At 40.0% G+C, this 26,739-nt stretch overlaps 1 protein-coding gene across 1 annotated transcript in view; it reads left to right on the top strand.

The window, feature by feature from the left end:
• fam20ca (FAM20C golgi associated secretory pathway kinase a) overlaps positions 1 to 25,702 on the top strand; it is a 111,459-nt gene extending 85,757 nt beyond the window's left edge. The window contains exons 6-10 of the mRNA XM_067423102.1: positions 1,257 to 1,437; positions 1,691 to 1,800; positions 9,367 to 9,448; positions 17,713 to 17,772; positions 20,036 to 25,702. Coding sequence (XP_067279203.1) covers positions 1,257 to 1,437; positions 1,691 to 1,800; positions 9,367 to 9,448; positions 17,713 to 17,772; positions 20,036 to 20,300 — 698 coding nt within the window. The 3' untranslated portion in view covers positions 20,301 to 25,702. The remainder of the gene's footprint in view (positions 1 to 1,256; positions 1,438 to 1,690; positions 1,801 to 9,366; positions 9,449 to 17,712; positions 17,773 to 20,035) is intronic.
• Positions 25,703 to 26,739: the final 1,037 nt, after the last annotated feature.

The following is a 26,739-nucleotide window of genomic DNA, read 5'->3' on the forward strand; positions in this document are numbered from 1 at the left end:
ACATACGAAACATTGGAAAATAAAGTGTTACCGAGAGTACATGTACTGTTTTCAGTCTGTTTTTAAAGGGATACTCCACCGCTTCTTCATATTAAACTATGTTATCCCCTTAACTAAGATGAGTTGATACATCCCGCTCTCGTCTCAGTGCGTGCACTTAATCTCTCTGCCGCGCGCTGATGATCTGATAGCATTTAGCTTAGCCCACTAAGCCCAGTTCATTCACTATGGAACCAAACAGAGATCAAGTTAGAAGCGACCAAACATCTCCACGTTTTACCTATTTAAATACTGTTACACGAAAAGTTGAACGATCAAGTATGGTGACACAAAATAAAACGTGACGCTTTTCTAAGTGGATTAAAATTGAGAACTATAATGTATGGCGGAATAGCACTTCTGAGAGTACTTCGACTCGGCGCAGTAAAAAGTCCCGGCTGAAACATCCTCCCTCACGTCTCCCCCTCCCCCCTCTCATTTCTGTCAATAGGGGGGAGGGGGAGATGTGAGGAAGGATGTTTCAGCCGGGACTTTTTAAATGTATTTAAATAGGGACAATGTGGTGGTGTTTGGACGCATCTAACTTGATCTCTGTTTGGTACCATAGTGAATGAACTGGGCTTAGTGGGCTAAGCTAAATGCTATCAGACCGTCACCGCCCGTCAGAGAGATTAAGTGCACGCACTGAGACGAGAGAGGTATGTGTCAACTCGTCTTGGTTAATGGAATAACAGTTTAATATGAAAAAGCGGTGGAGTATCCCTTTAACACTTTGTCACATTACTAATAGGTGGGAAATTAGTAATCATAAATCACAGGGTCTCACTTAGTGGCTTTAACTAATATGTAGTAACATTTAAATGAATCATTTATCCAGTATTTATCACAATATAGTTATTGTCTTTCAAAATCTATGAAAAATGCTCCATTCATGACTTGAAACATGATAGGCATACTAGATTATTTTCTTTCTTTTTTTCTAAATTTGATGGATGCTATAGATAAGATTATGTTTTCATTACAAATCAGTGCATCAGTAAGAAACAGCTGCTTCACATTATTTTAAAGTTGAGTTAAAGGTGTGTGAAAGGTTGTAGGTTCAAACCCCGTAATGGGCGGTCAATAAGCTATTACCATCGTGCACTTGAAGACACTTAACCCCATGTTACTCCAGAGGGACTTTCCCTTTCCTCCTCTTTTAGACCCTGAGTACAGTTTTTCTCTTTCTTAAAACCCTTTCTTCCTCACCTCTGCAGCCAACAACATCTGCTTCTACGGCGAGTGCTCCTACTACTGCTCTACAGAACATGCCCTTTGTGGGAAGCCTGACCAGATCGAGGGCTCCCTGGCTGCATTTCTTCCTGACTTGGCACTAGCGAAGCGCAAGACCTGGCGGAACCCCTGGCGCCGTTCCTACCACAAACGCAAGAAAGCTGAGTAAGCTCTTTTTCTCCCCTTTATCTCAGGTCTCCACGCACCACCCCATATCTTCATTAAACTACAGTCTGGCTTTATCAGCAAAAAAGACTACTGGGGTTCTCACTTACTCTCAGAGAAATCCTATCTGAGCAGTAAAACAATGGGGCATCCTGTTTGAGATGGCAGTGGTACTCTAGTAGGGTTATATATGAGAAATGCAGATCCAATTCAAAGGTGAAGTGAGTTTCTTAGTCGTTTTCTCTGTTATAAGGTGGGAAGTGGATCCGGATTATTGCGATGAAGTCAAACAGACTCCTCCGTATGACCGTGGCTCACGACTTCTGGACATCATGGACATGACTATCTTTGACTTTCTAATGGGTAAGTCTTTTAAATGGTTGCAGATTTGAATTGAATATTTGTATAAACTCATAATGTCTTGGATAAAATTGAATCCCTTTCCATGCAGGAAAAAGTTGTCCTTTTGTGACAACATGCCTTTGATAATAACCTGTGCATCGTGTCACCTGGAAGTTTTTTTTTGTCTCAATAAACAAAGTCAAACTTGATGATAACAAAAAGTCACAATGTGAGATTAAACTAATCAGATTTGGAAAGTGCACAGTCACATTGCAAGCTTTATAAAGTCATGTCTCAAGATTAAAACAAAACAAAAAATGCGTTTGGCAGATAAAAAGTCACATTGTGAGATATGAAGTCATGTTGCAAAATTACAAAAAAGTCGCAATAAAGAGATAGGGTCACATTACAAGATAAAAGTGTATATAAAGTCAGATTGTAAGATGTAAACTCACAACTATATAAAATATAATGTCTCAAAAGTAAGGTCAAAAATTTGCGATACAAAGTCAGGTAAAGTTTAGAGCCCTTTTACATGTACTTGCTGTAGTAAATTATTAAAAAAAAAAAAAAAATTATATGCACCTATAACCCTAAACATAACTCTAATAATAACCATAACCCTTTAGTAAGTGCATGTTGTTAATTAATATTACTCTGTATCTCTCAGTTGTAACTTTATTGCATTTTTTTCAATGTGACTTTAAGGTGTCCTTGTTACAGTGTAATTATACACTTTATACTAAGTCACATTTCCAAGGTATGACGTCAGAAATAAGGGATAAAAGGCTTCAGTAGTGATCAGACTGTGGGTGGCCTCTGGGTGTGTCGTCTGAGGTCGAGAGTATTTTGCTCCTGTCATCATCTGATGGGATTTCCATGCTGCTTTTCTTTGGGAGCATTGTGTGATCATTATGGAAACAAACTCTTCCAGCCCTGGTTGTGTGTGGATAAATACTGGGTATGTCTCAATCACCTCCCTAGTTCAGTAGTCAGCCCACTGATCAGGGAGTCTGCCATTTTAAGGGCTGTCACAATTGCAAAATCCTTCCAGTACACTGCAACGCTTGCTCCCTGAAAAATCCCACAATGCAATGTGTGGTAAACCAGGGTCCTTATCAGTGCCTGGATTTGTGTACATATGATATATGTATAATGGATATAATGATTCACAAGTTTGGGAGCTGATTAAGATGCACCCATAGATTTTTACTATTGAGTGTTAAAGGCACAATTTTAGATTAAAATATTTAAAAAACATTAAAGCAATGTTATATATTTTGTTTTCTTATAATTACAATATCTCAACCGTTTTCAACAACGTTTAAATCTAGGGAATTCAGCTATTTTAACTAGTGTTACGGACAGTGTCTTTGTGTCACCTGTCAATGACATCATATCCTTGCTAACCTTGATTTCCGTAGAAACCATGGAAACACAAAAACACTTTGATACTGTATGTATTTTTTTAGACAGAGAAAAGACTGTTTGGATATACATTTATCAGCATAAATCTGATCAGTTATACAGCAGAACACAGTTAGCATAAAGAGATCTCCATCATACAATATTGTAACAAGTTCGTGGGTGTGGAAGGAAGAGGACACGGGGGTCGGCTGGACTGTTGACGCTAACTTTATTTTCAAGGCTCAAAAACACAGCAGCACACTCAGGTGTGTGACTTCTCATAAACTCATACAATCACTTCCGGGTCGGCACTTCCGGCTTCCGGGTCAACTCAGTCTCTCTTGGGTGTCTCGCGTCAACAGTCCGTCTCTCTCTCCCAGGCTTCCGGTTCCACTGGCGTTTTATCCTCTCTCCACGCCCATTACTGGAACAAGATACAGGTGTTATTAATCTGCGTCCAACCCACTCACTTACCGCTCGTCCCGCGGCTCTCTCTCCCGCTGCAGGCCTCGCTAAACCACGCCCCCCTTGCCACAAATATGTTTTAAAAGTAAATGCATTCATCAAAAGTCATTTAGTCATCCAGCTGTTATAAAGGGGTGATTAATTGAGAAGTCAACTTTCCCTTGAGCTTTTGATATATAAAAGGTCATGGTAATATAAGAATAACCTGCAAGTTTCAGATCTCAAAGCTTCATTGTTAGTCAAAGAAAAGCTTTTATAGACACCAGGCTCAGAAAATGATAATGACCCCATCTTGACGTCATCGACTGACGAAACACTGCCTCTACAGCGTAATAAGCACGTCTAATTCAGTAGCCCCGTTCACCGACTCATGGAGCTGTTTACTCATGAAACTGTTCAGTTGCTAGCCAGCAGCAATAAACATGCCGAAGAAGATAGCAATATATTGAACTTTTCCTGGTTGTGGAAGAACACAGTCGCTGCATAAGATTCCTTCAGATCATAATATTAGGAATATTGGATACTTATTTATTTTTAATGAAGTTCCAGCTCACTTGGGGAAGACATGTATTCTGCCGTGCAAAGGCAAAAGGTCGAAACTTCATTTTTGGTCGAAAAAAAATGAGTTATTGACATTTTTGGGACATTCAAGACCTCCTTTATCATGTGGATAAATATCATTAGTCAATTCTGTTGTTTTTTTGAGAAAATTATGGACTGTCTTAACAGTAACTTCCAAAAGCCCAGGAGAAACCAAGGCAGAGTACCGTAACAGCAGCTACCTCTCTTTGCCTTTGTTTTGGACCGCTCAAACTGAGTTACGGTACTCTGCCTTTGTTTAGTCATGCGTCAAAATTAAGTTACGGTACCGACATGCAGTTATGGTGTCTCGCCTTTGTTTTACTGTCTATTAAAGTTTGCCGCGTTTAAGTTACGGTGTAGCCTGTGTACTGTCATACATGTTTTCATAATGCAGAATATTCACTCAGTACGCCTGTCAGGCAGTCTGGGGCTGCCCTCTGCACGAGTGTGTGAACTCGAATGCCGTGACAGCGTGCTATCACGCATACAATCAGTAGTATCAGTTCGCAATTATATCCATATGTCCTACCTTTTCTTGTAAACCCGATAAAATCCATGGCAATGAACGTCATCGGAGATGTTTAATCCACAAGCATTCTGAGAATTATTCCTACTTGTCGTTCACATCAATCTAAAAGTTGTCCTTTTAGGCTAGGCGATTTTCATTCAAAGATGTAAAAGTATAAGCTATGTAGCTATTGTATAATTGTTTTACTAGATAAAAACATTAAAAACATATTGCAATAAATAATTACTCTGTTTAGCCTATGAATGGGCAATCCGATCCAGTCAGTGCTGTCATTAGAGCGTGATAGCCAAACTTAACCCTTGATTAACCAGTGGCACTATTTGCTATTTATCTTATTCCAATCCCATGCATTTTTACATGATTTGTTATTTGTTCTATTTTTTATATCTTTGCATTATATATGCAAATGTTTACTCATTAGAAATAAGCTTATCTTGTTCATATAATTCAGTGTCACCTATCAACCTGTAAGTTTTGCTGTACACCAATGAAGATACTCTTTACAAGACGTATTGTGTCCTTAATAATGGCATCAGAATGCAACCAAAGCACATGATGGTAATAAGAAGATGGCTATAATTAATTGTAAATCATCCAAAATAAATGCCGTGATCATTAGATTTTATACAGGTGTTACTATAATGATTTTGCAAATGGTGATCAGGAACCAAATATTAATATGGAAGTTACTGCCTTTTGCCTTGGCATGACTCCTCATTTTTTGCAGACAATACAAAGGCAGAGTTCAGTAACTTCAAAATAGGGGTCAAAAGTCAAGTTTGAGTTAAAAAAAAAAGTGTATGTAGATCATTTTCATTACTAAAACATCTAAATGCCAGATTTCTAGTGTCCTACCTATAACTAATTTGGCTGGACAACAAAAAATCTTTAAAGTCATTTTTCTCAGTTCCACACTCCAGTGAGTTAAGGTCTTTTGCCTTTGTAGGGCAGTATGCATGTTCGCTTCTTTTCACTGCGTTTGTAAATGAGTCTAAGGTCGAGCTGGATTTACAGATATATTGAGATTAAAACACAATGCTGTGCCTTCTATATTGGATCCGACAGGAATGGTGCAACACACTTATGTGAGTAAAACGTCTTTTTTATATGTAGTAGTAGTCCCGGGGCTGTGTGTTTTCCAGACAGGCTACCAAGACGTACGCCGTCAGCAAGCCGGTGAATCTCAAATTGTGAAATAATATTGCTTTCTTGATCTGGGCGCGCGTTTGTGCATGCGTGAGTGCGTGCACGGTTCATGCTTATATCCACTGATCTAATAAACTGACCCATACCACCACACCTGTCTCTAACTTTAAGCTTAAACTTACCCATACCACAGTAACCTGTCTCTAATTTTACTTATACCACCACACCTGTCCCTAACTTTACCCTTAAACTTACCCATACCACCACACCTGACCCTAACTTTACCCTTAAACTCACCCATACCACCACACCTGTCTCTAACTTTACCCTTAAACTTACCCATACCACCACACCTGTCTCTAACTTTACCCGTAAACTTACCCATACCACCACACCTGTCCCTAACTTTACCCTTAAACTTACCCACACCACCACACCTGTCTCTAACTTTACCCGTAAACTTACCCATACCACCACACCTGTGCCTAACTTTACCCTTAAACTTACCCACACCACCACACCTGACCCTAACTTTACCCTTAAACTCACCCATACCACCACACCTGTCCCTTACTTTACCCTTAAACTTACCCATACCACCACACCTGTCCCTAACTTTACCCTTAAACTTACCCATACCACCACACCTGTCTCTAACTTTACCCTTAAACTTACCCATACCACCACACTGTGCCTAACTTTACCCTTAAACTTACCCATACCACCACACCTGTCCCTAACTTTACCCTTAAACTTACCCATACCACCACACCTGTCCCTAACTTTACCCTTAAACTTACCCATACCACCACACCTGTGCCTAACTGTACCCCTAAACTTACCCATACCACCACACCTGTGCCTAACTTTACCCTTAAACTTACCCATACCACCACACCTGTCCCTAACTTTACCCTTAAACTTACCCATACCACCACACCTGTCCCTAACTTTACCCTTAAACTTACCCATACCACCACACCTGTGCCTAACTTTACCCTTAAACTTACCCATACCACCACACCTGTCCCTAACTTTACCCTTAAACTTACCCATACCACCACACCTGTCTCTAACTTTACCCATAAACTCACCCATACCACCACACCTGTCCCTAACTTTACCCTTAAACTTGACCATACCACCATACCTGTCCCTAACTTTACCCTTAAACTAACCCATACCACCACACCTGTCTCTAACTTTACCCTTAAACTTACCCATACCACCACACCTGTCCCTAACTTCACCCTTAAACTTACCCATACCACCACACCTGTCCCTAACTTTACCCTTAAACTTACCCATACCACCACACCTGTGCCTAACTTTACCCTTAAACTTACCCATACCACCACACCTGTCCCTAACTTTACCCTTAAACTTACCCATACCACCGCACCTGTCTCTAACTTTACCCTTAAACTTACCCATACCACCGCACCTGTGCCTAACTTTACCCTTAAACTTACCCATACCACCACACCTGTCCCTAACTTTACCCTTAAACTTACCCATACCACCACACCTGTGCCTAACTTTACCCTTAAACTTGCCCATACCACCACACCTGTCCCTAACTTTACCCTTAAACTTACCCATACCACCGCACCTGTCTCTAACTTTACCCTTAAACTTACCCATACCACCGCACCTGTGCCTAACTTTACCCTTAAACTTACCCATACCACCACACCTGTCTCTAACTTTACCCTTAAACTTACCCATACCACCACACCTGTCCCTAACTTTACCCTTAAACTTACCCCTACCACCACACCTGTCCCTAACTTTACCCTTAAACTTACCCCTACCACCACACCTGACCCTAACTTTACCCTTAAACTTGACCATACCACCACACCTGTCTCTAACTTTACCCTTAAACTTGACCATACCACCACACCTGTGCCTAACTTTACCCTTAAACTTACCCATACCACCACACCTGTCCCTAACTTTACCCTTAAACTTACCCATACCACCACACCTGTCCCTAACTTTACCCTTAAACTTACCCATACCACCACACCTGTGCCTAACTGTACCCCTAAACTTACCCATACCACCACACCTGTGCCTAACTTTACCCTTAAACTTACCCATACCACCACACCTGTCCCTAACGTTACCCTTAAACTTACCCATACCACCGCACCTGTCTCTAACTTTACCCTTAGACTTACCCATACCACCGCACCTGTGCCTAACTTTACCCTTAAACTTACCCATACCACCACACCTGTCCCTAACTTTACCATTAAACTTACCCCTACCACCACACCTGACCCTAACTTTACCCTTAAACTTGACCATACCACCACACCTGTCTCTAACTTTACCCTTAAACTTGACCATACCACCACACCTGTGCCTAACTTTACCCTTAAACTCACCCATACCACCACACCTGTCCCTAACTTTACCCTTAAACTTGACCATACCACCACACCTGTCCCTAACTTTACCCTTAAACTTACCCATACCACCACACCTGTGCCTAACTTTACCCTTAAACTCACCCATACCACCACACCTGTCCCTAACTTTACCCTTAAACTTGACCATACCACCTTACCTGTCCCTAACTTTACCCTTAAACTCACCCATACCACCACACCTGTCCCTAACTTTACCCTTAAACTTACCCACACCACCACACCTGTCCCTTACTTTACCCTTAAACTTACCCACACCACCACACCTGTCCCTTACTTTACCCTTAAACTGACCCACACCACCACACCTGTCCCTAACTTTACCCTTAAACTCACCCATACCACCACACCTGTCCCTAACTTTACCCTTAAACTTACCCATACCACCACACCTGTCCCTAACTTTACCCTTAAACTTACCCACACCACCACACCTGTCTCTAACTTTACCCTTAAACTTACCCATACCACCACACCTGTCCCTTACTTTACCCTTAAACTTACCCATACCACCACACCTGTCCCTTACTTTACCCTTAAACTCACCCACACCACCACACCTGTCCCTTACTTTACCCTTAAACTGACCCACACCACCACACCTGTCTCTAACTTTACCCTTAAACTGACCCATATCACCACACCTGTCCCTAACTTTACCCTTAAACTCACCTATACCACCACACCTGTCCCTAACTTTACCCTTAAACTCAACCATACCACCACACCTGTCCCTAACTTTACCCTTAAACTCACCCATACCACCACACCTGTCCCTAACTTTACCCTTAAAAAATGTTATGTAAGTACATAGTAGGGCCACCTAAAATAAAGTGGGACGTCAGTTTGTTTTTATGATTCAGACAGATCAGAGGTTGGTCCTGTTAGTGTTGATGTCCCCCAGGGCTCAATTTTCAGTCATTTGCTCTTTAGCATTTTTAATATTTTTAACTTATTATTTAAGTTGTACATACCATGTTAATCCTCCCCTATTTCACTCTCTCTTTTTGAATTGAACAGGCAACATGGATCGCCACCATTACGAGACTTTTGAGAAGTTTGGAAATGAGACTTTCATTATTCATTTGGACAACGGCAGAGGGTAAGCCGTCTTTATTAATGTGTAACGTCCTGTCCGTCCTTCACACCACACTCCACAAAGCTCCAGATGACTCCACAGGCATTTCCTTTTTACACTGAAACCATGGAAACAGAGTGTTTCTATCTGAAGAGGTGTGAATATGTAGATGTGGAGAGGAAGGTCAGGCTGATATGGTTTCGTGTCTCAGGGTGTAATATGTGTGCAGTTGAAGGGCTCACAGTGGGTAAAAGTCACACAGGTGCTCGTACAGATAAAGGATTTTGATTAAACTGACATTCTGCTTGACTGAAGTGGCATAATTTTCATTCTCTACATTTGTTGCTAAAGTAGGCCACTGTGTAGCGCCACAAGTCTCTCAATGCCAGATCAATGTAAGCCTGGCTTAAACTTACTGAACTGAATTTCTAATGGGGTTTTACTGCTACCAATGCGTTGCAAAGTTCCTGTCGTGAAGTTATATATAGGGCTACTCTTTATTTGTCAGCATTTTTTTACTGTTACTGTTCTGTCATTACTTGTGTTACAGAGTTTTACAAAACAGAAATAATAATATAACATGATGTAAGTTGTTAATGTAAGAGCTGCATTTACATTGGTCTTTAATAAAGAGCTGAAAGTACAATTTGGTGAGTTCTTCTTATTCTAACTTTTATAACTGCTAAAAGTTGAAATAAGATACTGCATACAATGTGTGCAATTTCCCTGAATCATTTGAATATCATACGTATATACTTAATAGTATCTTTAAAATTATGAAAAGAAGTATAGAATACTTTAAAAACAAGTACTTTGTATGGATATAATGAGTTCAACTTTTTGTAACCCACTTAAGTAGGACTTAATTAAATCTTTATACACTTATCAGGCTTAACATTATTTAAATATTATTAACCTACTATGTGTTGTGCCACTTTTGCTGCCAAAACAGCTCTGACCCATCGAGGCATTGACTCCACTAGACCCCGGAAACTGTGCTATGGTAACTGCACCAATATGTTTAAGAGTGTAAACGGGGTCTGAAACCTTTTGAGCTGATCCACTTTTGACCACTTCCAGAGATAGTCCAAGATGTCCTTAAGTCCTGTAAGTTGCAAGGGATGATCAGACTAGTTTGTTCAGCACACAGATGCTCGATTGGATTGAGATCTAGGGAATTTGGAGGTCAAGTCAACACCTCAAACTTTTGATTGTGCTCCCCAAACCATTCTGGAACCATTTTTGCTTCATGACAGGGCGCATGATCCTGCTGAAAGGGTCCACAGCCACCACAGAAATCCGTTTCCATGAAAGAGTGTATATGGTCTGCAACAATTCTTAGGTAGATGGTACGTGTCAAAGTAACATCCACATGGATGGCAGGACCCAAAGTTTCCCAGTAGTACATTGCCCAAAGCATCACACTGCTTCTGCCGGCTTGCCTTCTTCACATTGTTACGACCGCTAGGGGTCAGCCGTAACAAAAAGGAAGCGAGTCTCACTACCAGAGAGATATCAAAATGATGCAAGTTTATTTACAATGAAAATAAGGGTTTCAACAAAAGGGGCAGACACGGCCAAAACAATAAACAAAACAATCTTCTTTTGAACCTAAATTACCTAACCAAAAAAATAAAGAAAACAAAACACAACTTAACTTACCTATCTCCCTTAACCATAAACAAAGTGATAAACATAAATAAATTGGTGTCTAACCCCCCCCCCTTTTAAAGTGGTAAAAATATATACAATAGTATTTACAGTTGTATATACAGGGTCTTGGCAAACAAATCCGATTCAGTGTTCAATAAGCGTAGTCAAGCAGGCAGGGATCAAAAATAGAGTGGATAATCAGATGGTAACAATAAACAAACACTCACAACCTCCTAAAACACTCACAATCTCTCTGGCATGACACTCTCAAACAAACGATGACGAAACGAACGGTATAATCAGAAAGTCACTGGAAGCGAAGAACGAGGGCGATATAGCACAAAGTCAACGAGGCACAAGGCAAAGGCTGAGTGTTTGGGGCGGTCCTTAAGTACTGGTCAGGTGTTTAGAGGGACCAATCCGTGTTTCTCCACCGGTAAGTGGAAACCACGCCCACCTGGAACACAGACACAACTATACATACAGAAAGAGTATATACACAGACAAATGACAGATTAAAACAGATAGATACCTTGGGTTCTTAACACCCCCCTCCATAAAAATAAAACACGTAATGTTTTACTGATTGACACGGGATAGTGAGTCAGCAATGACATTTTCAATACCTCTTTTATGACAGATTTTCAGATTGTAACTTTGACAGATCAAAGACCATCGCATTAAACGATGATTGGCATTAGACATTTGTTGAAGGAATGTAAGGGGGTTATGATCAGTGAAGATAGTCACAGGTTGTACACTAGAACCGATATACACTTCAAAGTGCTGTAAGGCAAGAATCAAGGCTAGGGCCTCTTTCTCTATGGTGCTGTAGTGAATTTGATGCTTCAAGAATTTTTTTGAAAAGAAGCTGATGGGATGATTCAAACCATCCGTACCAGTCTGCAATAAGACAGCACCAACACCAGTACCACTAGCATCAACTTCTAACAGAAATGGCTTTTCAAAATTGGGTGCAACGAGGACAGGTGTACTACAGAGCAGAGTTTTCAGAGCATCAAAAGCAGATTGACAAACAGAATTCCACCTGAATGAGGCTGTTTTTCGCAGTAACCCAGTGAGAGGGCTAGCAACGTCAGAGAAATTTTTACAAAAACATCGATAGTAACCGGTCATTCCCAAAAAACGGCGGAGCTCTCTTCTCGTTTGAGGGACTGGAAAGTCGAGGATAGCCTGAATTTTTGAGTTCAGTGGGCGAACATGACCACTACCGACTTCTTTACCCAAGTATGTGATGGTAGCACATCCAAATTCACACTTAGCTAGATTCAAGGTAAGATTAGCATCTCTGAGACGTTTAAAGACTTCCTCTAAAGTGTTCAGATGATCTTCCCAAGTGTTAGCATAACACACAACGTCATCTAAATATGCCTCACAATTTGATACATTGGATAACACAATGGACATTAAACGTTGAAAGGTAGCTCCAGCGTTTCGAAGGCCAAAAGGCATAACCCGGTATTGTAGGAACATTTCAGGGGTGGCGAAGGCAGAGATTTCGGAGGCCCGCTCTGTGAGCGGCACTTGCCAATAACCTTTTAGTAGATCAAGTTTTGTTACGAATTTAGCATTTCCCACACGATCAACACAGTCTTCCATGCGTGGCAGTGGAAATGAATCAGCCTTAGTCAACGCATTAACTTTTCTGTAATCTGTACAGAATCTCGAAGTACCGTCTGGCTTAGGGACGAGAAGACATGGTGAGCACCATGGACTGGAACTAGGGACTGCTAAGTTATGTTCAAGTAAATAATGAGTTTCCTTCCCCATCAGGTCTCTCTTAAGTGGATTAACACGATAAGCGTTCTGTTTAACAGGTGCATGGGACCCAACATCAATATCGTGTTTTATCACGTGTGTAGTGGTAGGATAGTCACTGAACAAAGTCGGATATCTTTCCACCAAAGTTTGTATATCAGCCTGGGCAGACGTAGACAAGTGTAACAATTTTGCTGAAAAGTTTGACAGAGTCTCTGAGTTGGATAACCGAGCAGTTGAGAATGTAGCACTATTCATCTTCAAACCGTCTACTTCAGGCGAATAATCTGACGGTGGTACATTCACTGGGGCGACAGTAACAACGGGGATCTTAGCCTCAGAGTTAGGACGGGTCACATACCCCTTTAGCATATTAATGTGACAAACTCTCGACTTTCTCTTACGCTCGGGGGTATCAACTACATAATCGGTATCGCTTAGTTTCTCTTTAATCTCATAAGGCCCAGTAAATTTAGCTCGAAGCACTGAACCAGGCACGGGAAGTAAAACGAGAACTCTGTCTCCAATCTGGAAACCGCGCTGTTCAGCTTTTTGGTCATATCGAGTTTTCATTTGGTCTTGGGCTGAATCAAGCGAATGTTTTGCCAGCTTCCAGAGTTTATGCAGTCTTTCACGAAAAGCGCTAACGTAATCTAGGATGTTTGTAGTGGGAGACGAACGGTCGGAAGAAAGAATCTGTTCTTGTAAAATTTTCAAGGGGCCACGCACAGTGTGTCCAAAAATCAACTCAGAAGGACTGAACCCAAGGGACGCTTGAGTCGTGGTACGTATTGCAAACAACAAGAGTGGGACCTCTTCATCCCATTCTTTCTGTTCTCCGACACAAAACGTTCGCAACATGGATTTGAGAGTTTGATGAAAACGTTCGAGGGCACCTTGCGACTGAGGGTGGTAAGCGCTAGATACTTGATGTTTAATGTTTAGTTTTTTTATTACTTTGGCGAACACTTTGGACATGAAATTAGTACCTTGATCAGATTGAATGTATTTCGGCACTCCGAAAGTGGTACAGAATTTTATAATTGCTTTGACAATAGCATGAGCCTTAAGGGAACGAAGTGGTATCGCTTCGGGATACCTGGTTGACGCACACATCAACGTTAACAAATACGAATTTCCTGATTTTGTTTTGGGTAATGGCCCAACGCAATCAATCAAGATTCGCTCAAATGGTTCGCCAAGCACGGGTATTGGCTTCAATGGGGCTGGAGGGATAACTTGATTGGGCTTACCTGATACTTGACATGCGTGACAGGACTTACAGAATTTGGAAACGTCAGATTTCATCGAAGGCCAAAAAAAGTGTTTCAAAAGATTATCGTAAGTTTTTCGGATGCCTACATGACCAGAAAGTTCATGGTCATGTGCCACACTCAATACCTGTTCTCGAAAGGGTTTTGGAACAACAACCTGAAAAACAGTACCCCAGTCATCCTTGACATGTCTAGGAGACCACTTACGCATAAGAACGCCATCTTCAAAGAAGTAGGTCGCAGGATGTTCTGGCAAAACAGTCGGCTCGACAGCAGCTGCAAAACAGTGACACAGACTTTGATCGGCACTTTGTGCCTCAATTAACGTAGTTTTACCAAATGGTAAATCAACATCTGGAAGTGCACACACTTTCAACTGAACCGAATCAACTTTCTCTGTTTCAGCAGAATTGTCAGCACACAAAAATGTTTTTGACAGATCAACGGAATCTTTGAATTTATGAGCTTGAGCTCGTGTCACTACACATGTGCAAAACACTTCAGGAAACTCCCCTTGCAACGCATCCTCGTCGTGCGTATCAGGAACATCTATCACTTCGGGTAAACAGAAAACTTTGTCACCGGCTAGATCATTGCCTAAAATGAGCGATACACCTTTAACAGGTAATTCAGATCGAACTGCCAGCTTAACTGTCCCTGAAATTATTCCAGAGCGTAAATGGACACTGTGCAAAGGAACTTTAACTACAGTGAGGTCAATACCTTGCACTAACACACTGGAACCACAACTTGACTTTTCAGAAAACGGTAACACCCTCTCTAAAATGAAAGATTGCGCCGCGCCCGTATCACGGAGCATGCGAATGCTTTTCGTTTCAGAGTCGGCTTCCTTAAGTGACACGACACCATCAAAAATAAATGGCTCAAAAGCAGATTCAGTGGTTGTATCTAAAGATACTAGCTCAGGGTACACATCAGGTCGATCAACTAATGCAACACTTTTAAAAGTGGTCGCTTTCTTACCGGCTTTACGCTTCAAAACGGGGCAAACGGCAATGAGATGCCCCAACTCATGACAGTAAAAACATTCACGGTTTTCGCTGCGATCTGCACTTGAATCGTTCTTGGGTACCACTGTGGTATCCTTAGGACTACGAACTCGATCGGGGAAGTTACGCTTTGCGGGTGAAAACACTATTCTGTGCGTGAGTACAAACTCATCAGAAAAAACTGCAGCTTCAGACAAAGAGGACACTTTCTGTTCATTTAAGTAAACCACAATTTTCTCCGGTAGACAATTCTTAAATTCTTCTAGCAAAATCAGCTCTTTAAGCTGCTCAAACGTGACGACTTTATTCGCAGTACACCATTTATCAAATAAATTTGCCTTGTCTCTGGCAAACTCCACATGTGTTTGACTAGAGGTTTTCACATGATTTCGAAACTTTTGCCGGTATGCTTCGGGAACTAATTCATAAGCGCGCAAAACGGCGGTCTTCATCACATCATAATCCAAGCTCTGTTCAAGCGTTAACGCTGAACAGACCTCCTGGGCTTTACCGACGAGCTTACACTGTAACAACAGCGGCCAAACATTCCGCGGCCATTTTAACGTGGCGGCGATTCGCTCAAACACAGTGAAATAAGTGTCAACCTCACTTTCACGGAACAACGGAACTAGTGCTATTTGACGACTAATATCAAATCCGGGTTGACTTACTTGTGGGGTGCGTCGAGGTGCAGGAATAGGGCTCGGAGTGGAAGCGGTGATGGGCGACGACACAGGCACGCTCGCGCCAGGCGCATCAACAGCTGAGGGGTGAACAGGCGATTTTGTTTTCAGTTCGAGCTCCAGCTCCTTGAGCTTGATTGCTCGCTTGATTTCAAGTTCAACTGTGCGTGCATGCAGCAGCTGACTCTGATATTGTTGCCTGCCCAACTCCAACTCCAGCTCTTTCAGTTTGATCGCCAGTAAGGGATTTTGCGGAGACGGCAAATACCTTGGGTTCTTAACAACATAGTGCATCCTGGTGCCATGTGTTCCCCAGGTAAGCAACACACACGCACCCGTCCATCCATGTGATGTAAAAGAAAATGTAATTAATCAGACCAGGCCACGTTCTTCCATTGCTCTGTGGTTGAGTTCTGATGCTCACATGCTCACTGTAGGTGCTTTAAGTGGTGATCAGGGGTCAGCATGGGCACCCTGACTGGTCTGCGCCTATGCAGCCCCATACGCAACAAACTGCAAAGCACTGTGTATTCTGACACCTTTCTATTAGAACCAGCATTAAATTCTTGAGCGATTTGAGCTACAGTACCTCGTCTGTTTGATTGGACAACATGGACATTGTCGCCGGTTCACCCCTGTTCCTTCCTTGGACTACTTTTGATGGATAATGACCACTGCAGACCGGAAACACCCCACAAGAGCTGAAGTAGTGGAGATGCTCTGATTCAATCGTCTAGCCATTACAATTTGGCCCTGCCAGATCATTAAAGTCATAATGTTATGCCTGATCGGCGTATAATTCATAATTACTCTAAGTTGATGAGTTGATTTATCCATGTTTTAATATGCCTCTGGCTTTTTAGGTCAGGTAGAATCTGCTATCTCTGACCTAGTTTGTTTGAAATCCACTGTTTTACGCCAACTGGCAACCTGGGATGTGGAAATATTACTGGGTAAATGAGCAGTAGGCGGGATCACACACACCAAAACAAAAACAGATGCTGTTTTCGAAATCAAAATCCCCTATACACCCATTCACTATTTCCTATATTACTCCACTAATATAGTCCACTTGGAGGAGTGAATGAAAACGATTGAGTGAATTTGTCCCGGGAGTCCCGGGAGGGCTGTCACTTTTGCATAGTTTGTGCTCGCTGTTTAATAATAATTTGAAACTTAGCAAACTGGTAGTTCCAGTTGGAATGTAAAGATTTATCTAAATCTCTGTCATGGAAACTATATATAAACCTTAATTAAACAACTGAAGAGTCAATTCAAATTTATAATTATAACTGTATATTACGGGTTGGTAAATGCATGGATAATTGATTCAGCAGTGGGTGCCATCTTCTGGCAAGACACAGGAATTCATTCAGCAAGTGCATTATGGGTATTCTCTACAGCCACTGAGTATCAGTTGTACTCTCATTGTTGCGGTGCATTGTGGGATTGAAGGAGTCCTGTCAATAACATCCACTATGGTTTTGGACACTACTACAAATGACTGTCCCTTCAAATAGTGCCTTATTTAAGGGTATAAGGGGCGATTTCGGACACAGCCAGACATTCCAACACAGAACGCATATTTTAAAGTAGAGTAACTGACTGTTGCATTATTTTTCAGAGTTATGGTATTTTTGTGCTTTAGTACATAAAAAGAATTAAATACATGACCTTTAATTTTACTTTAAAGTGTACTTAAGTGTGTTAAGAAACAGTCATAAAAGTGTGCTCTTTAAGTGCACTTAAGTGGCCTTTTATTTATTATTTTTAAATATATTCTTTTAAGATTTGAAATACACTATAAAGCACACATTCAATACAATTAATCTCCATTTAAAAATACAAAATATCAGACATTCAACTTCTGTTTCTTTCTAACCCCTCAGGTTTGGAAAGCATTCACATGATGAAATGTCCATCCTGGTCCCGTTGACTCAGTGCTGCAGGTAAGATTATTTGTTTCTCCTCTTTGAGACATCTCTTGAATTGAGGCAATAGCCTCCCAACTGCGAGAGTGACTGCAGTGCAGTAATTCACTATAGCACTGACACAAACACATCCTGCTGTCTGCTGTGCTATTGAACATTCACATTTATTTCCTCTGGCGGATGTTTCCTTGCTGTAGAACAATCTATATGGATGGTCGCAAAAAACACATCAATGCATACTTATGCTATGTAAGCTGGTCATGGTAAAGACCACTCTGTTGCTTTTGTCACAGTTTGCATGTTGTCATAATTGATTATTCTAAGGGACTGTTCACACAGAACAAGTTTTTGCATTACACTGTGCTACATTTTTCATTGATTTTCTATGTGAACATGCGCTAGATGGATGTCTTTGACCTTTTAAAAAATGCATCTTTGAACGTGAATAAAGTATCTTGAGACCTTGCATATTTTTCCTCTAAAGAAAACTTTTTTTTGCAAAAGTGCCTACACAACTTACAGCTTTACTGTAAAAACAAGTTAATGTGTTCATGTCCTCATTTACTGAGAATGTGCGCTTTAATAAATCACAGATGCTAGTCCATATTGTGATTTGATTAAAGTGTAAGTTTGCTGATTTTCAACCTGCTTTGTATTGTTACAATGTCAGTGGTATATGTAAAATAACTTTTTTTTTTTTTTTTTGCACTCACATGCTAATTTGCACTGTTTAGTAAATCTGACCCCTAATCTCTGCAGCCTAAAACAAAGAAAACTTTATCAATAAATTGTTCAGAGAGTCTCTTTGCTGTTTGACACATTCATAACCACTTATTTTGTCGGTGCACTGTGGCAAGCTTTATGCATGCGTTTGCGTGCTAATTAGGCAATTAAAGGCTAGTTATTAAGATTTGGCTTATTAATGTACACGCATAATTAGATGACTAACCGCTCAAATTAACGACTAATAGTTGACTAGAAAAACATTTAGTCAAGGGCAGTCCTAGTAAATTCCCTTTTTCCAACTGGATTGAGCTCTGTCCGTGTAAAGCTCTACATACTAAGCAAATTAAAATGACGTAACTTCACCATAGTTGTACCCAGAGGTGGTAAAAGTACTCAAAAGTTATACTCGAGTGAAAGTATATATACCTAAATAAAAAAATACTCCAGTAAAAGTAGAAAGTCCTCCATTCAAACATCACTTGAGTAAAAGTACAAAAGTATCAGATTTAAAACGTACTCAAATACCGAAAGTAAAAAGTAAATATTCAAATTAACTGTAAATATCAATAATTACGCAGATAAAATCTTTTGGGACTGATATGCAATGTTTTAAATGAACAAATGATAAGATTAGATACTGCAATTAAGAATTTGTTTGATTTGCAATTAATAGGAGACAATGAAGCACCTTAACGCAGTATAGGGGTTAAACTTAAAATAGACATGTTCCATAACATTCGCTCCATAAAACAGATGAGGAGCAAGATACTATTAACTAATTCAAAATTAATTCAAAAGCCATAACCACAATGACATATTACATAACAATTAGTTAATAGTCATGTGCCTCAACAAGTAAAGTCATACTATAATTTTGCCAATGGTTATGATTAATGATGAATTAAACACAACTGAGAGTCGGAATGCATGGCTTTGAATACATGAATTTACATTATTAGTTAATGTAATATGTTATTAGGGAATTAATGATGTCATATTTAATTAATAACAATTCATATATTACTTAATCTATTAATCATAGAGAATGTTCATTAGTTGCTGATGCAGTAATCATTAATAAATGGTTTAGTTCTTCATTAGTAATACATTAACTCATGATTATCTGTGCATTAGTTAGGCATGAATTATAATAGTGCACCTGTATTGTAAAATGTTACCGATGTTTTCATAGTAAATTCTCTGCCGCAAAATAAAAAAGTTGGGGAAACACTGAGCTAACGTTAGTGTGGCAAACCTGACTTGTCAGCTTTTCCAAGTCTATACCCGTCATCCATGAATGACCAGACCGGTTTGGAAAATCAAGTGTAATAAATACTTAATACTTGGAGCGGGCATGGGGTAATGTATTGGAGTAAAAAGTAAACTTTGCCTTTAATATTGTAGTGGAGTAAGAGTAAAAGTAGATGCAAATAAAATATACTCAAGTAAAGTACAGATCCCTGAAAAAAATACTTAAGTAAAATATCAAAGTATTTTTACTTGATTACTTACCACCCCTGGTTGTACCTATTACCTTTCTCTCTCTTCCACACAGAGTGAAGAGGTCGACGTTCCTGCGGCTACAGCTGTTGGCTAAAGAGGAGTTCCAGCTGAGTTCACTGATGGAGGAATCGCTACTGCAGGACCAGCTGGCGCCCATCCTCATCCAGCCCCACCTGGAAGCCATGGACCGTCGCTTGCGCCTGGTGCTCAAGGTGCTGGCCGACTGCATAGAGAAAGAAGGCTTTTCATCAGTGGTGGAGAACGACCTGAATGGACAGCCCTCTTCGCACCACCACCAGGCACACGGAGGGAGGTAGTGAGGCCTGAACCTTGGCCCCTGTCAGTCAGTCCCCCCACCATGAGCCCCACCGAGGCTTGTGCTCGAGTCACACTCTGAATTCAGTGAATTCCACGACTAGCCACCAATGCCTCTGAGGAGCCAACCTATCCTGTGTGTAGATGCGTGATACGGATGTACAGAGACACAGCTATCAGGGGAACGCTGGGATGAAAAAGTTATTTGGTTTCTGGATGACCGAGGCTGTTGTTTGAGCTGTGCTCGGTGCTGAAGTACATACATTTCTGTTGCATCCTGATTTGTTAGACAAGTCTGCTTCTATAATTTAATACATATCGAGTTGCCGAGTGTACAGAAGACTTTACAGAAGGGACCAAAGTTGGAACAGAGATCTATATATTCAAGTACACAACTGTTATTTACTTTGCTCATTTAGGTCTTCGACATAAGGGCATGTAAACGAGCTTTAATGACAGTGCTGCAGTGCAGTACTACTGTGCAAGGACACTTAAACACATCCTCTGTATGTTCACAATTCAACATCATTTCCTGCCATCTGAACTAAGCCATCGATTAAATCTCACATTGTGCCATCAAGCCTTCAGTCCTTCGGCACATTACTTTCAGAGGGAATTCAGAGGTGAAGTGCACGCTTCATTTAAGGTTATTCAGTGGTGACACGTGTTTAAACATCTCCATGGAGAAAGAGAGAATGACGCTGATTGGTTGTTCAGGTGTCCTTTACCCACAGTCAGTGGTTTCCATCTCAGGACCCATGCTGAATACACCTGCTCTCTTTTAATCAGAACCTTAGTGGAAGCTCATAATGTTGTTAGTCGCTCTTCACGCTGCACCTATCTTGTGTCTCATCTGGTAGAGCGTTTTCAGCGGTTGATTATAGAGTACAGGCTTGAGGGAATGAAACAAACCAATCAAACGTACTGTAGGGGAACTGACATTGTGTCCTAACTTTGGCCATGTTTATTATTAAGATTCGTTTTGGTCGGTCGGATCACAAGTAGATGAGGGAGACATTCTTGTTTACACCTGGGCTGCATGCGAAATCGCATACTTGCAACCATATAGTAGGATTTAAAACAGTATGTGACAAAGAAGTATATCCCAATTCACAGTGGAATACTCTCATAAAAGAGTATGAAAAAAGTACCCGAATGACCTACTGCTTCTGGTGAGATTCTGAAGTGTGCATACGGTGGACACTTTACTGTCCCATGAGGCCACAGGAGAGGATTTGTGGTAGTGGTAGTGAAGCGACGCAACTTATGCCATTTTTTCACCTTATGATTTCAGACAGCAAAGTTTAAACCCAATCTGGCTTGTGCGCTTCAGCCACACTGCCCGTAACGTTTACGCATTAGGTCAGTAGGCGGAGAGTAGGCGGTCTTTTGTGGCTGTTCGAATGCATTCGACCACGAGTGTCTACACTACGAACGCAATTCTGTCCAGACTATCTCTAGAAGTGGTCAAAAGGTTTCAGACCACATTTACACCTGTATTTAGAGTCGTCCAATGATCGGATCGATGAAAACAAATCTGAATACCAGGTGTGAACAGGCCCTAGGAAACCTTAAAGCAGCACCAGGTAGGTTTTGCTCTCGGGGTCCCCCTACAGTTGGGAAACAGTATTGTCCTCTACTACTGTCGTAAACTCTGTCCTCCTACATCAGAGGATGTGCTCGTGCATTTGTTGACATGATAGCCCTGAACGCTGCAGGAGGAGTTCACATGCAGGAGTTCTGCTTGCGTCGCGTGTGAGATGTCTTCATCCCAGGTACAGTGGCATATGTTTCAGCATGTCATATGAATATTATTTCGTGGGTTTTATTTAATTTTTTAAATGCCAAATGATCGCGATGCTCATGTTTACAAGCCAGCGTCATTATAGTAGCCTAGTCTATTGGTTACCGTTTTACAAAATCTATATGATACTTCAGTTCAATGTTTCAGTGGTAGGTAATAACCATAAATCGTCAATATTATAATATCCAGCTACCATAGATGAATCTGAAAACTAGACAAATCGATTTGCATTATAGCTTGAGGCAAGACAAATAAACAAGACATGACTATAACATCCGGCAAACAAGTGATAGTTGGGCTCGCACGTCCGAATTTAAGGAAGTGGGGGTGGTGAAAGTGGAAGTGACGTATTTGCCGTAAAGCAGTCGAATTTTGTAGTTCTTTTTGTTCTTGGGTTACTACCCGAAACCCGAAGTTTAAAAACAATACAGACCCCGTCAGGCTATGGCAGACGTGTCATTCAACCTATTATATGTCGATGTATCATCACAAGAGTCTTGAAAATATATTATGAAGGTTGAAAATTTACCTGGTCCTGCTTTAAGCGTCAAGTTTTTGTCTCAACCATTTGAGAACACGACAAGTGACAAGTGGTTGGTTTGTGTTTCTTTTAAGTCTGTTCCTTTTAGTGAACTCTCACTGGTCCTAAATCTTGCTCCACAATCGTGTATTATGCTGCGTTCCGTCCTAAGTCCTGTTTCATGGTCTATGAAGGTTTGCCCTTGAAATAAAATCAGAGAGTTTACATGATGGTACGTATTGCAAACATTTGCTGTTCTGCGATTGTTGGCAGACATGGTCAATCATAGTGTTTTACACATCTGTTTTTCTGAGAACCTTATAATTGAATGTTTAGCATTAACTGTGTGCATCTCCCTGTGTGCCACCATGTTTTTGTGATTATACACCCATATCTATGTGCACAAAATCTTCTTAAGTTAGAAGTGCCGTTCTATTGCACTTTCCCCAGTAAGGCACTTTGCGGGTTGAAGGGAATTCATATATGTTCTGGGGCCAGATTCACAAAAATGTTTTAATATAGAAGGAATTTCTTAACTCCTTTCCCGCCAGCATTTAATAAAAAAGTTTCAAGCCAACACATTTCTAACAAAAAGCTAGCTCTAACAAAGCTCTAACAAAAATTCCATTTATACATATTTACGTAGATCTTCTTCGCTCATTTTTGAACCCGGAGATGCTCTACTATTTCAGACGATCCATAACAGGACTGCAGGAAAAACTCATCAATGGCAGGGAAAGAGTTTAGATACATTTTAAGTTTGTGAGAATGTGCAATTCTTGAAAAGTTCTTGCAAAGTTCTTGTTCTTTCCTTAAGAAAACCACAGGCTTTGGTGTCATCGGATTGCATTCGCCGAAGACTTGCTGATCAGCTTTATGAAAAAGTTCAGCACCCTGCGCAACATATTTTTATTTTTATGTGGATTTTAAAAAGAGACTGTCTCAAGATAGAGCCATCTGTTGCATTCATTTGCACTCTCTCTTGGGTGAACTCTCTCTGTGAATGGGTGCTCGTATGTGCTGAGCGCTGATGAAAATTGGTTTAATTATAAAATGAAAAACAATCTCCCTATTTGAGTGTGACATTTTTGAAAAGTTGAATTTTGAACTGAGCATAAAGTCATGTTATGCACAATCATGACTAATATTTTTTTACATTATCGATCAGTGGTTTCTCTTTATGAATACTTGTGCATATCCCTAGTAATATTAATATGTGGCCCTGGACCACGAAACCAGTCATAAGGACACTTTTTTTTTAAATTGATATTTATATATTTATGAATAAATAAGCTTTCCATATATGTATGGTTTGTTAGGACAATTATACTTGGTTGAGATACTATTTTAAAATCTGGAAATATGAGGGTGCAAATTCGCCTTTAAAGTTGTCCAAATTAAGTCCTTAGCTCTGTATATTACAATTTTTTTAAATATATTTACGGTAGTAACTTCACAAAATATATCCATGGAACATGATCTTTACTTAATATGCTAATGATTTTTCACATAAAAGAAAAATCAATCAATTTGACCTGTACAATGTATTGTTGGCTATTGCCACGAATATACTTGTGAGAATTGAAACTGGCTTTGTGCTCCAGGATCACATTTGTATTAGATGTAGTTAGTGTTATGTTTTAATGCTTAATGTTTAAAGAAAAAAAAAAATCATTAAACATCTTAACTCTTTCCCTTCCATTGACAGACATTTCCAGCTTTCCACCAGAAAGATTACTGAATCTCCTGATCAAAACACAAGTGAAGACGACGCAGACACAAGCGATAGCAAATGTAATCAAATGCATATGTAAAATAATGCGATCACCAACATTAAACGGCATATAAATCAAAACTGCCTAATGTTACTGAATGTTTTTTTTGTTTTTGTGTTTTTTTTTTATTAAAACGCTGTTGCGTTATTTACGAAGATTTTTAAGAAGAGTTCTATATTCAGGAATTCAGATTCTTCAAGTTTTCCCTTTAGAACAATCTTAAGAAAAACGAAGAGCTTTCTTAAACGGGCTCTATGTAGAATTGAGAAACCCTTGTTATTAGCGACACCGGTGGCTGTTAAGTGAACTGCAGCAACTTATTGCTCGTGCTCACATTCATCCACACAAGACACTTAACATCATTCAATATTCTCACATCGAAGTTCTGTTTTGTTCTTCCCTTAGAAGTAAAAAATAAAAATAAAAAAGTAGGGGGAATGTTTTGTGAATCTAGCTCCTGAATAGCAAATTACTTGCTGCTGGGAATTGGTGATGGATCATTTTATTTTTCAGCATTAGTCACATATACTGACTTTTCAGCAGAAGATATTATTGCATTGTTCTGTATAAGACATGTTTTCAGTGCGCTCTTATTTTGTATTGTGTAAACTACAGCCAAAAAGGCAATAGAGTGCCTTTAATCTTTCTAGCAGTGGTAATTGCCACTTCCAGTCTCGTTCATTCACTTATATTCATGCCATAACATTGTAAAGACATTTTAGTTGGTCTCTAAATGAAACCTATTTGAAGTAGTCAGTCATGTGTGTTGTATGTTAAACGCTTACATTGCTATTTATTAAGAGAGTACATTTGTGAGGAAATCTTGTGCATTTGAGATTATTTTCGTGCTTTAAATGAAGTCCCTGTTCCTCGCAGACAATGTAAAGATGATTATCTGACAGCTCTGCGCTAAGTGTGACAATACAGCTGAATCTTTTAAGAGGGGCCACATGTGTTTTGTGTTTAACCCCAGTGCCTGTGCAATGCTCAAGAAACTTGAATGTTTTGGGATTATTCACAAACTGACCTTTTAGTGGCCCATGGCCTGGTCTCAGAGGTGTTCTTTTTTTGTGGGGAGTGAGGAATTATGGGATGGTCAAGGCTTCTATTAGCCTAAAAAATTGAAATACGTTCCCAATACTCTCAGTGTTTCTGTATATATCTGTAAATACGATACGTTGATCCAAGGATTTGTTTTTGGAGCAAAAATGCTTCAGTTTTCTTTTCATCTCTTAAGCATTGTTACTGTGAAGATCTGTTTGCAAAATGATAAAAGTGTGCAATAAATTAAGCTACGTTGTCGAACTCTTTTATATGTAAACGCAAAGCAAATACGGATTGTGAAAGATCAAAAACTTAAATGAATGTTCCGTGTTCAATACAAGTTAAGCCAGGCATTGTGCCAGATAATTAGATAATGCCAGTAAGTGACTTTTTGTATAGTGTATTTTTACAAAAAGTCACTTAGTCTTTTTAAAGTCACTTAAAAAGACTTTTTGTATAGTGTATTTTAATTGCTCAATGCATTACAGTAAATACATTTTTGTTTGCTTTTACAAACTAAGGGTGTAAGTTGTGCTACTAGAGCTTAACCTGTATCAAGTCTGTACCTTTATCTCAAGTGAAGTCTATGAAGATTGTGGCTTGATGCCTTAAACCCAAAACCACTGGACTGTATCTGTAAAAAGAAGAACCCTGAAAGCAGGCAGCTCTGTGCTTCTTCAGATATGAGCGGCTGCGCTCTTCCCCCGACACTCTGCCGGGTCAAATACAGACATACATTTAGAGCCGATACATAATACCACTCTAATCCGTAAACCCTCTATCTCTCACACCCATATCCTGCTATTTTCACTTCTATTACGTTATAATCATTCACATGCTGAGGCAGATACAGGACACGCAGAAATGTCACTGTGACCTTAAAGTAAAAACCTTCCTGTCGGGAGAGATGACGTTCAAGTCTGCAATTACATCAGTTGGTGTCTGTCACCATTTGATAAAGACTTTTTTTTTATAAATGTCAAAAAAAAAATGATTCATCTTAGTACACTTTTCAGTTTAGTGTAAACATGTATTTGAATTGCATTCGATTTCCATCCATTTAGTTTAACAAACTAAATGCGTAGTGTGTTTGTCAATCATACATAAATGAACATTGTTGGGGAAAGTTACTTTTAAAAGTAATGCATTATAATATGTTACTCCCGGTACTTAGTTACTTTGTATGGAGTAATGTGTTACGTTACTTTTGCGTTAAGGTATATTTTTGGCAAATGTAAAGGCACTTTCGCACTAAAAGTGAATAAGCCTCTGGCTGAAGGAAATGTGCAGAGGACGCC

This window comes from Pseudorasbora parva, chromosome 2 (genome assembly GCF_024679245.1).
Source record: "Pseudorasbora parva isolate DD20220531a chromosome 2, ASM2467924v1, whole genome shotgun sequence".
Classification (NCBI taxonomy): Eukaryota; Metazoa; Chordata; class Actinopteri; order Cypriniformes; family Gobionidae; genus Pseudorasbora; species Pseudorasbora parva.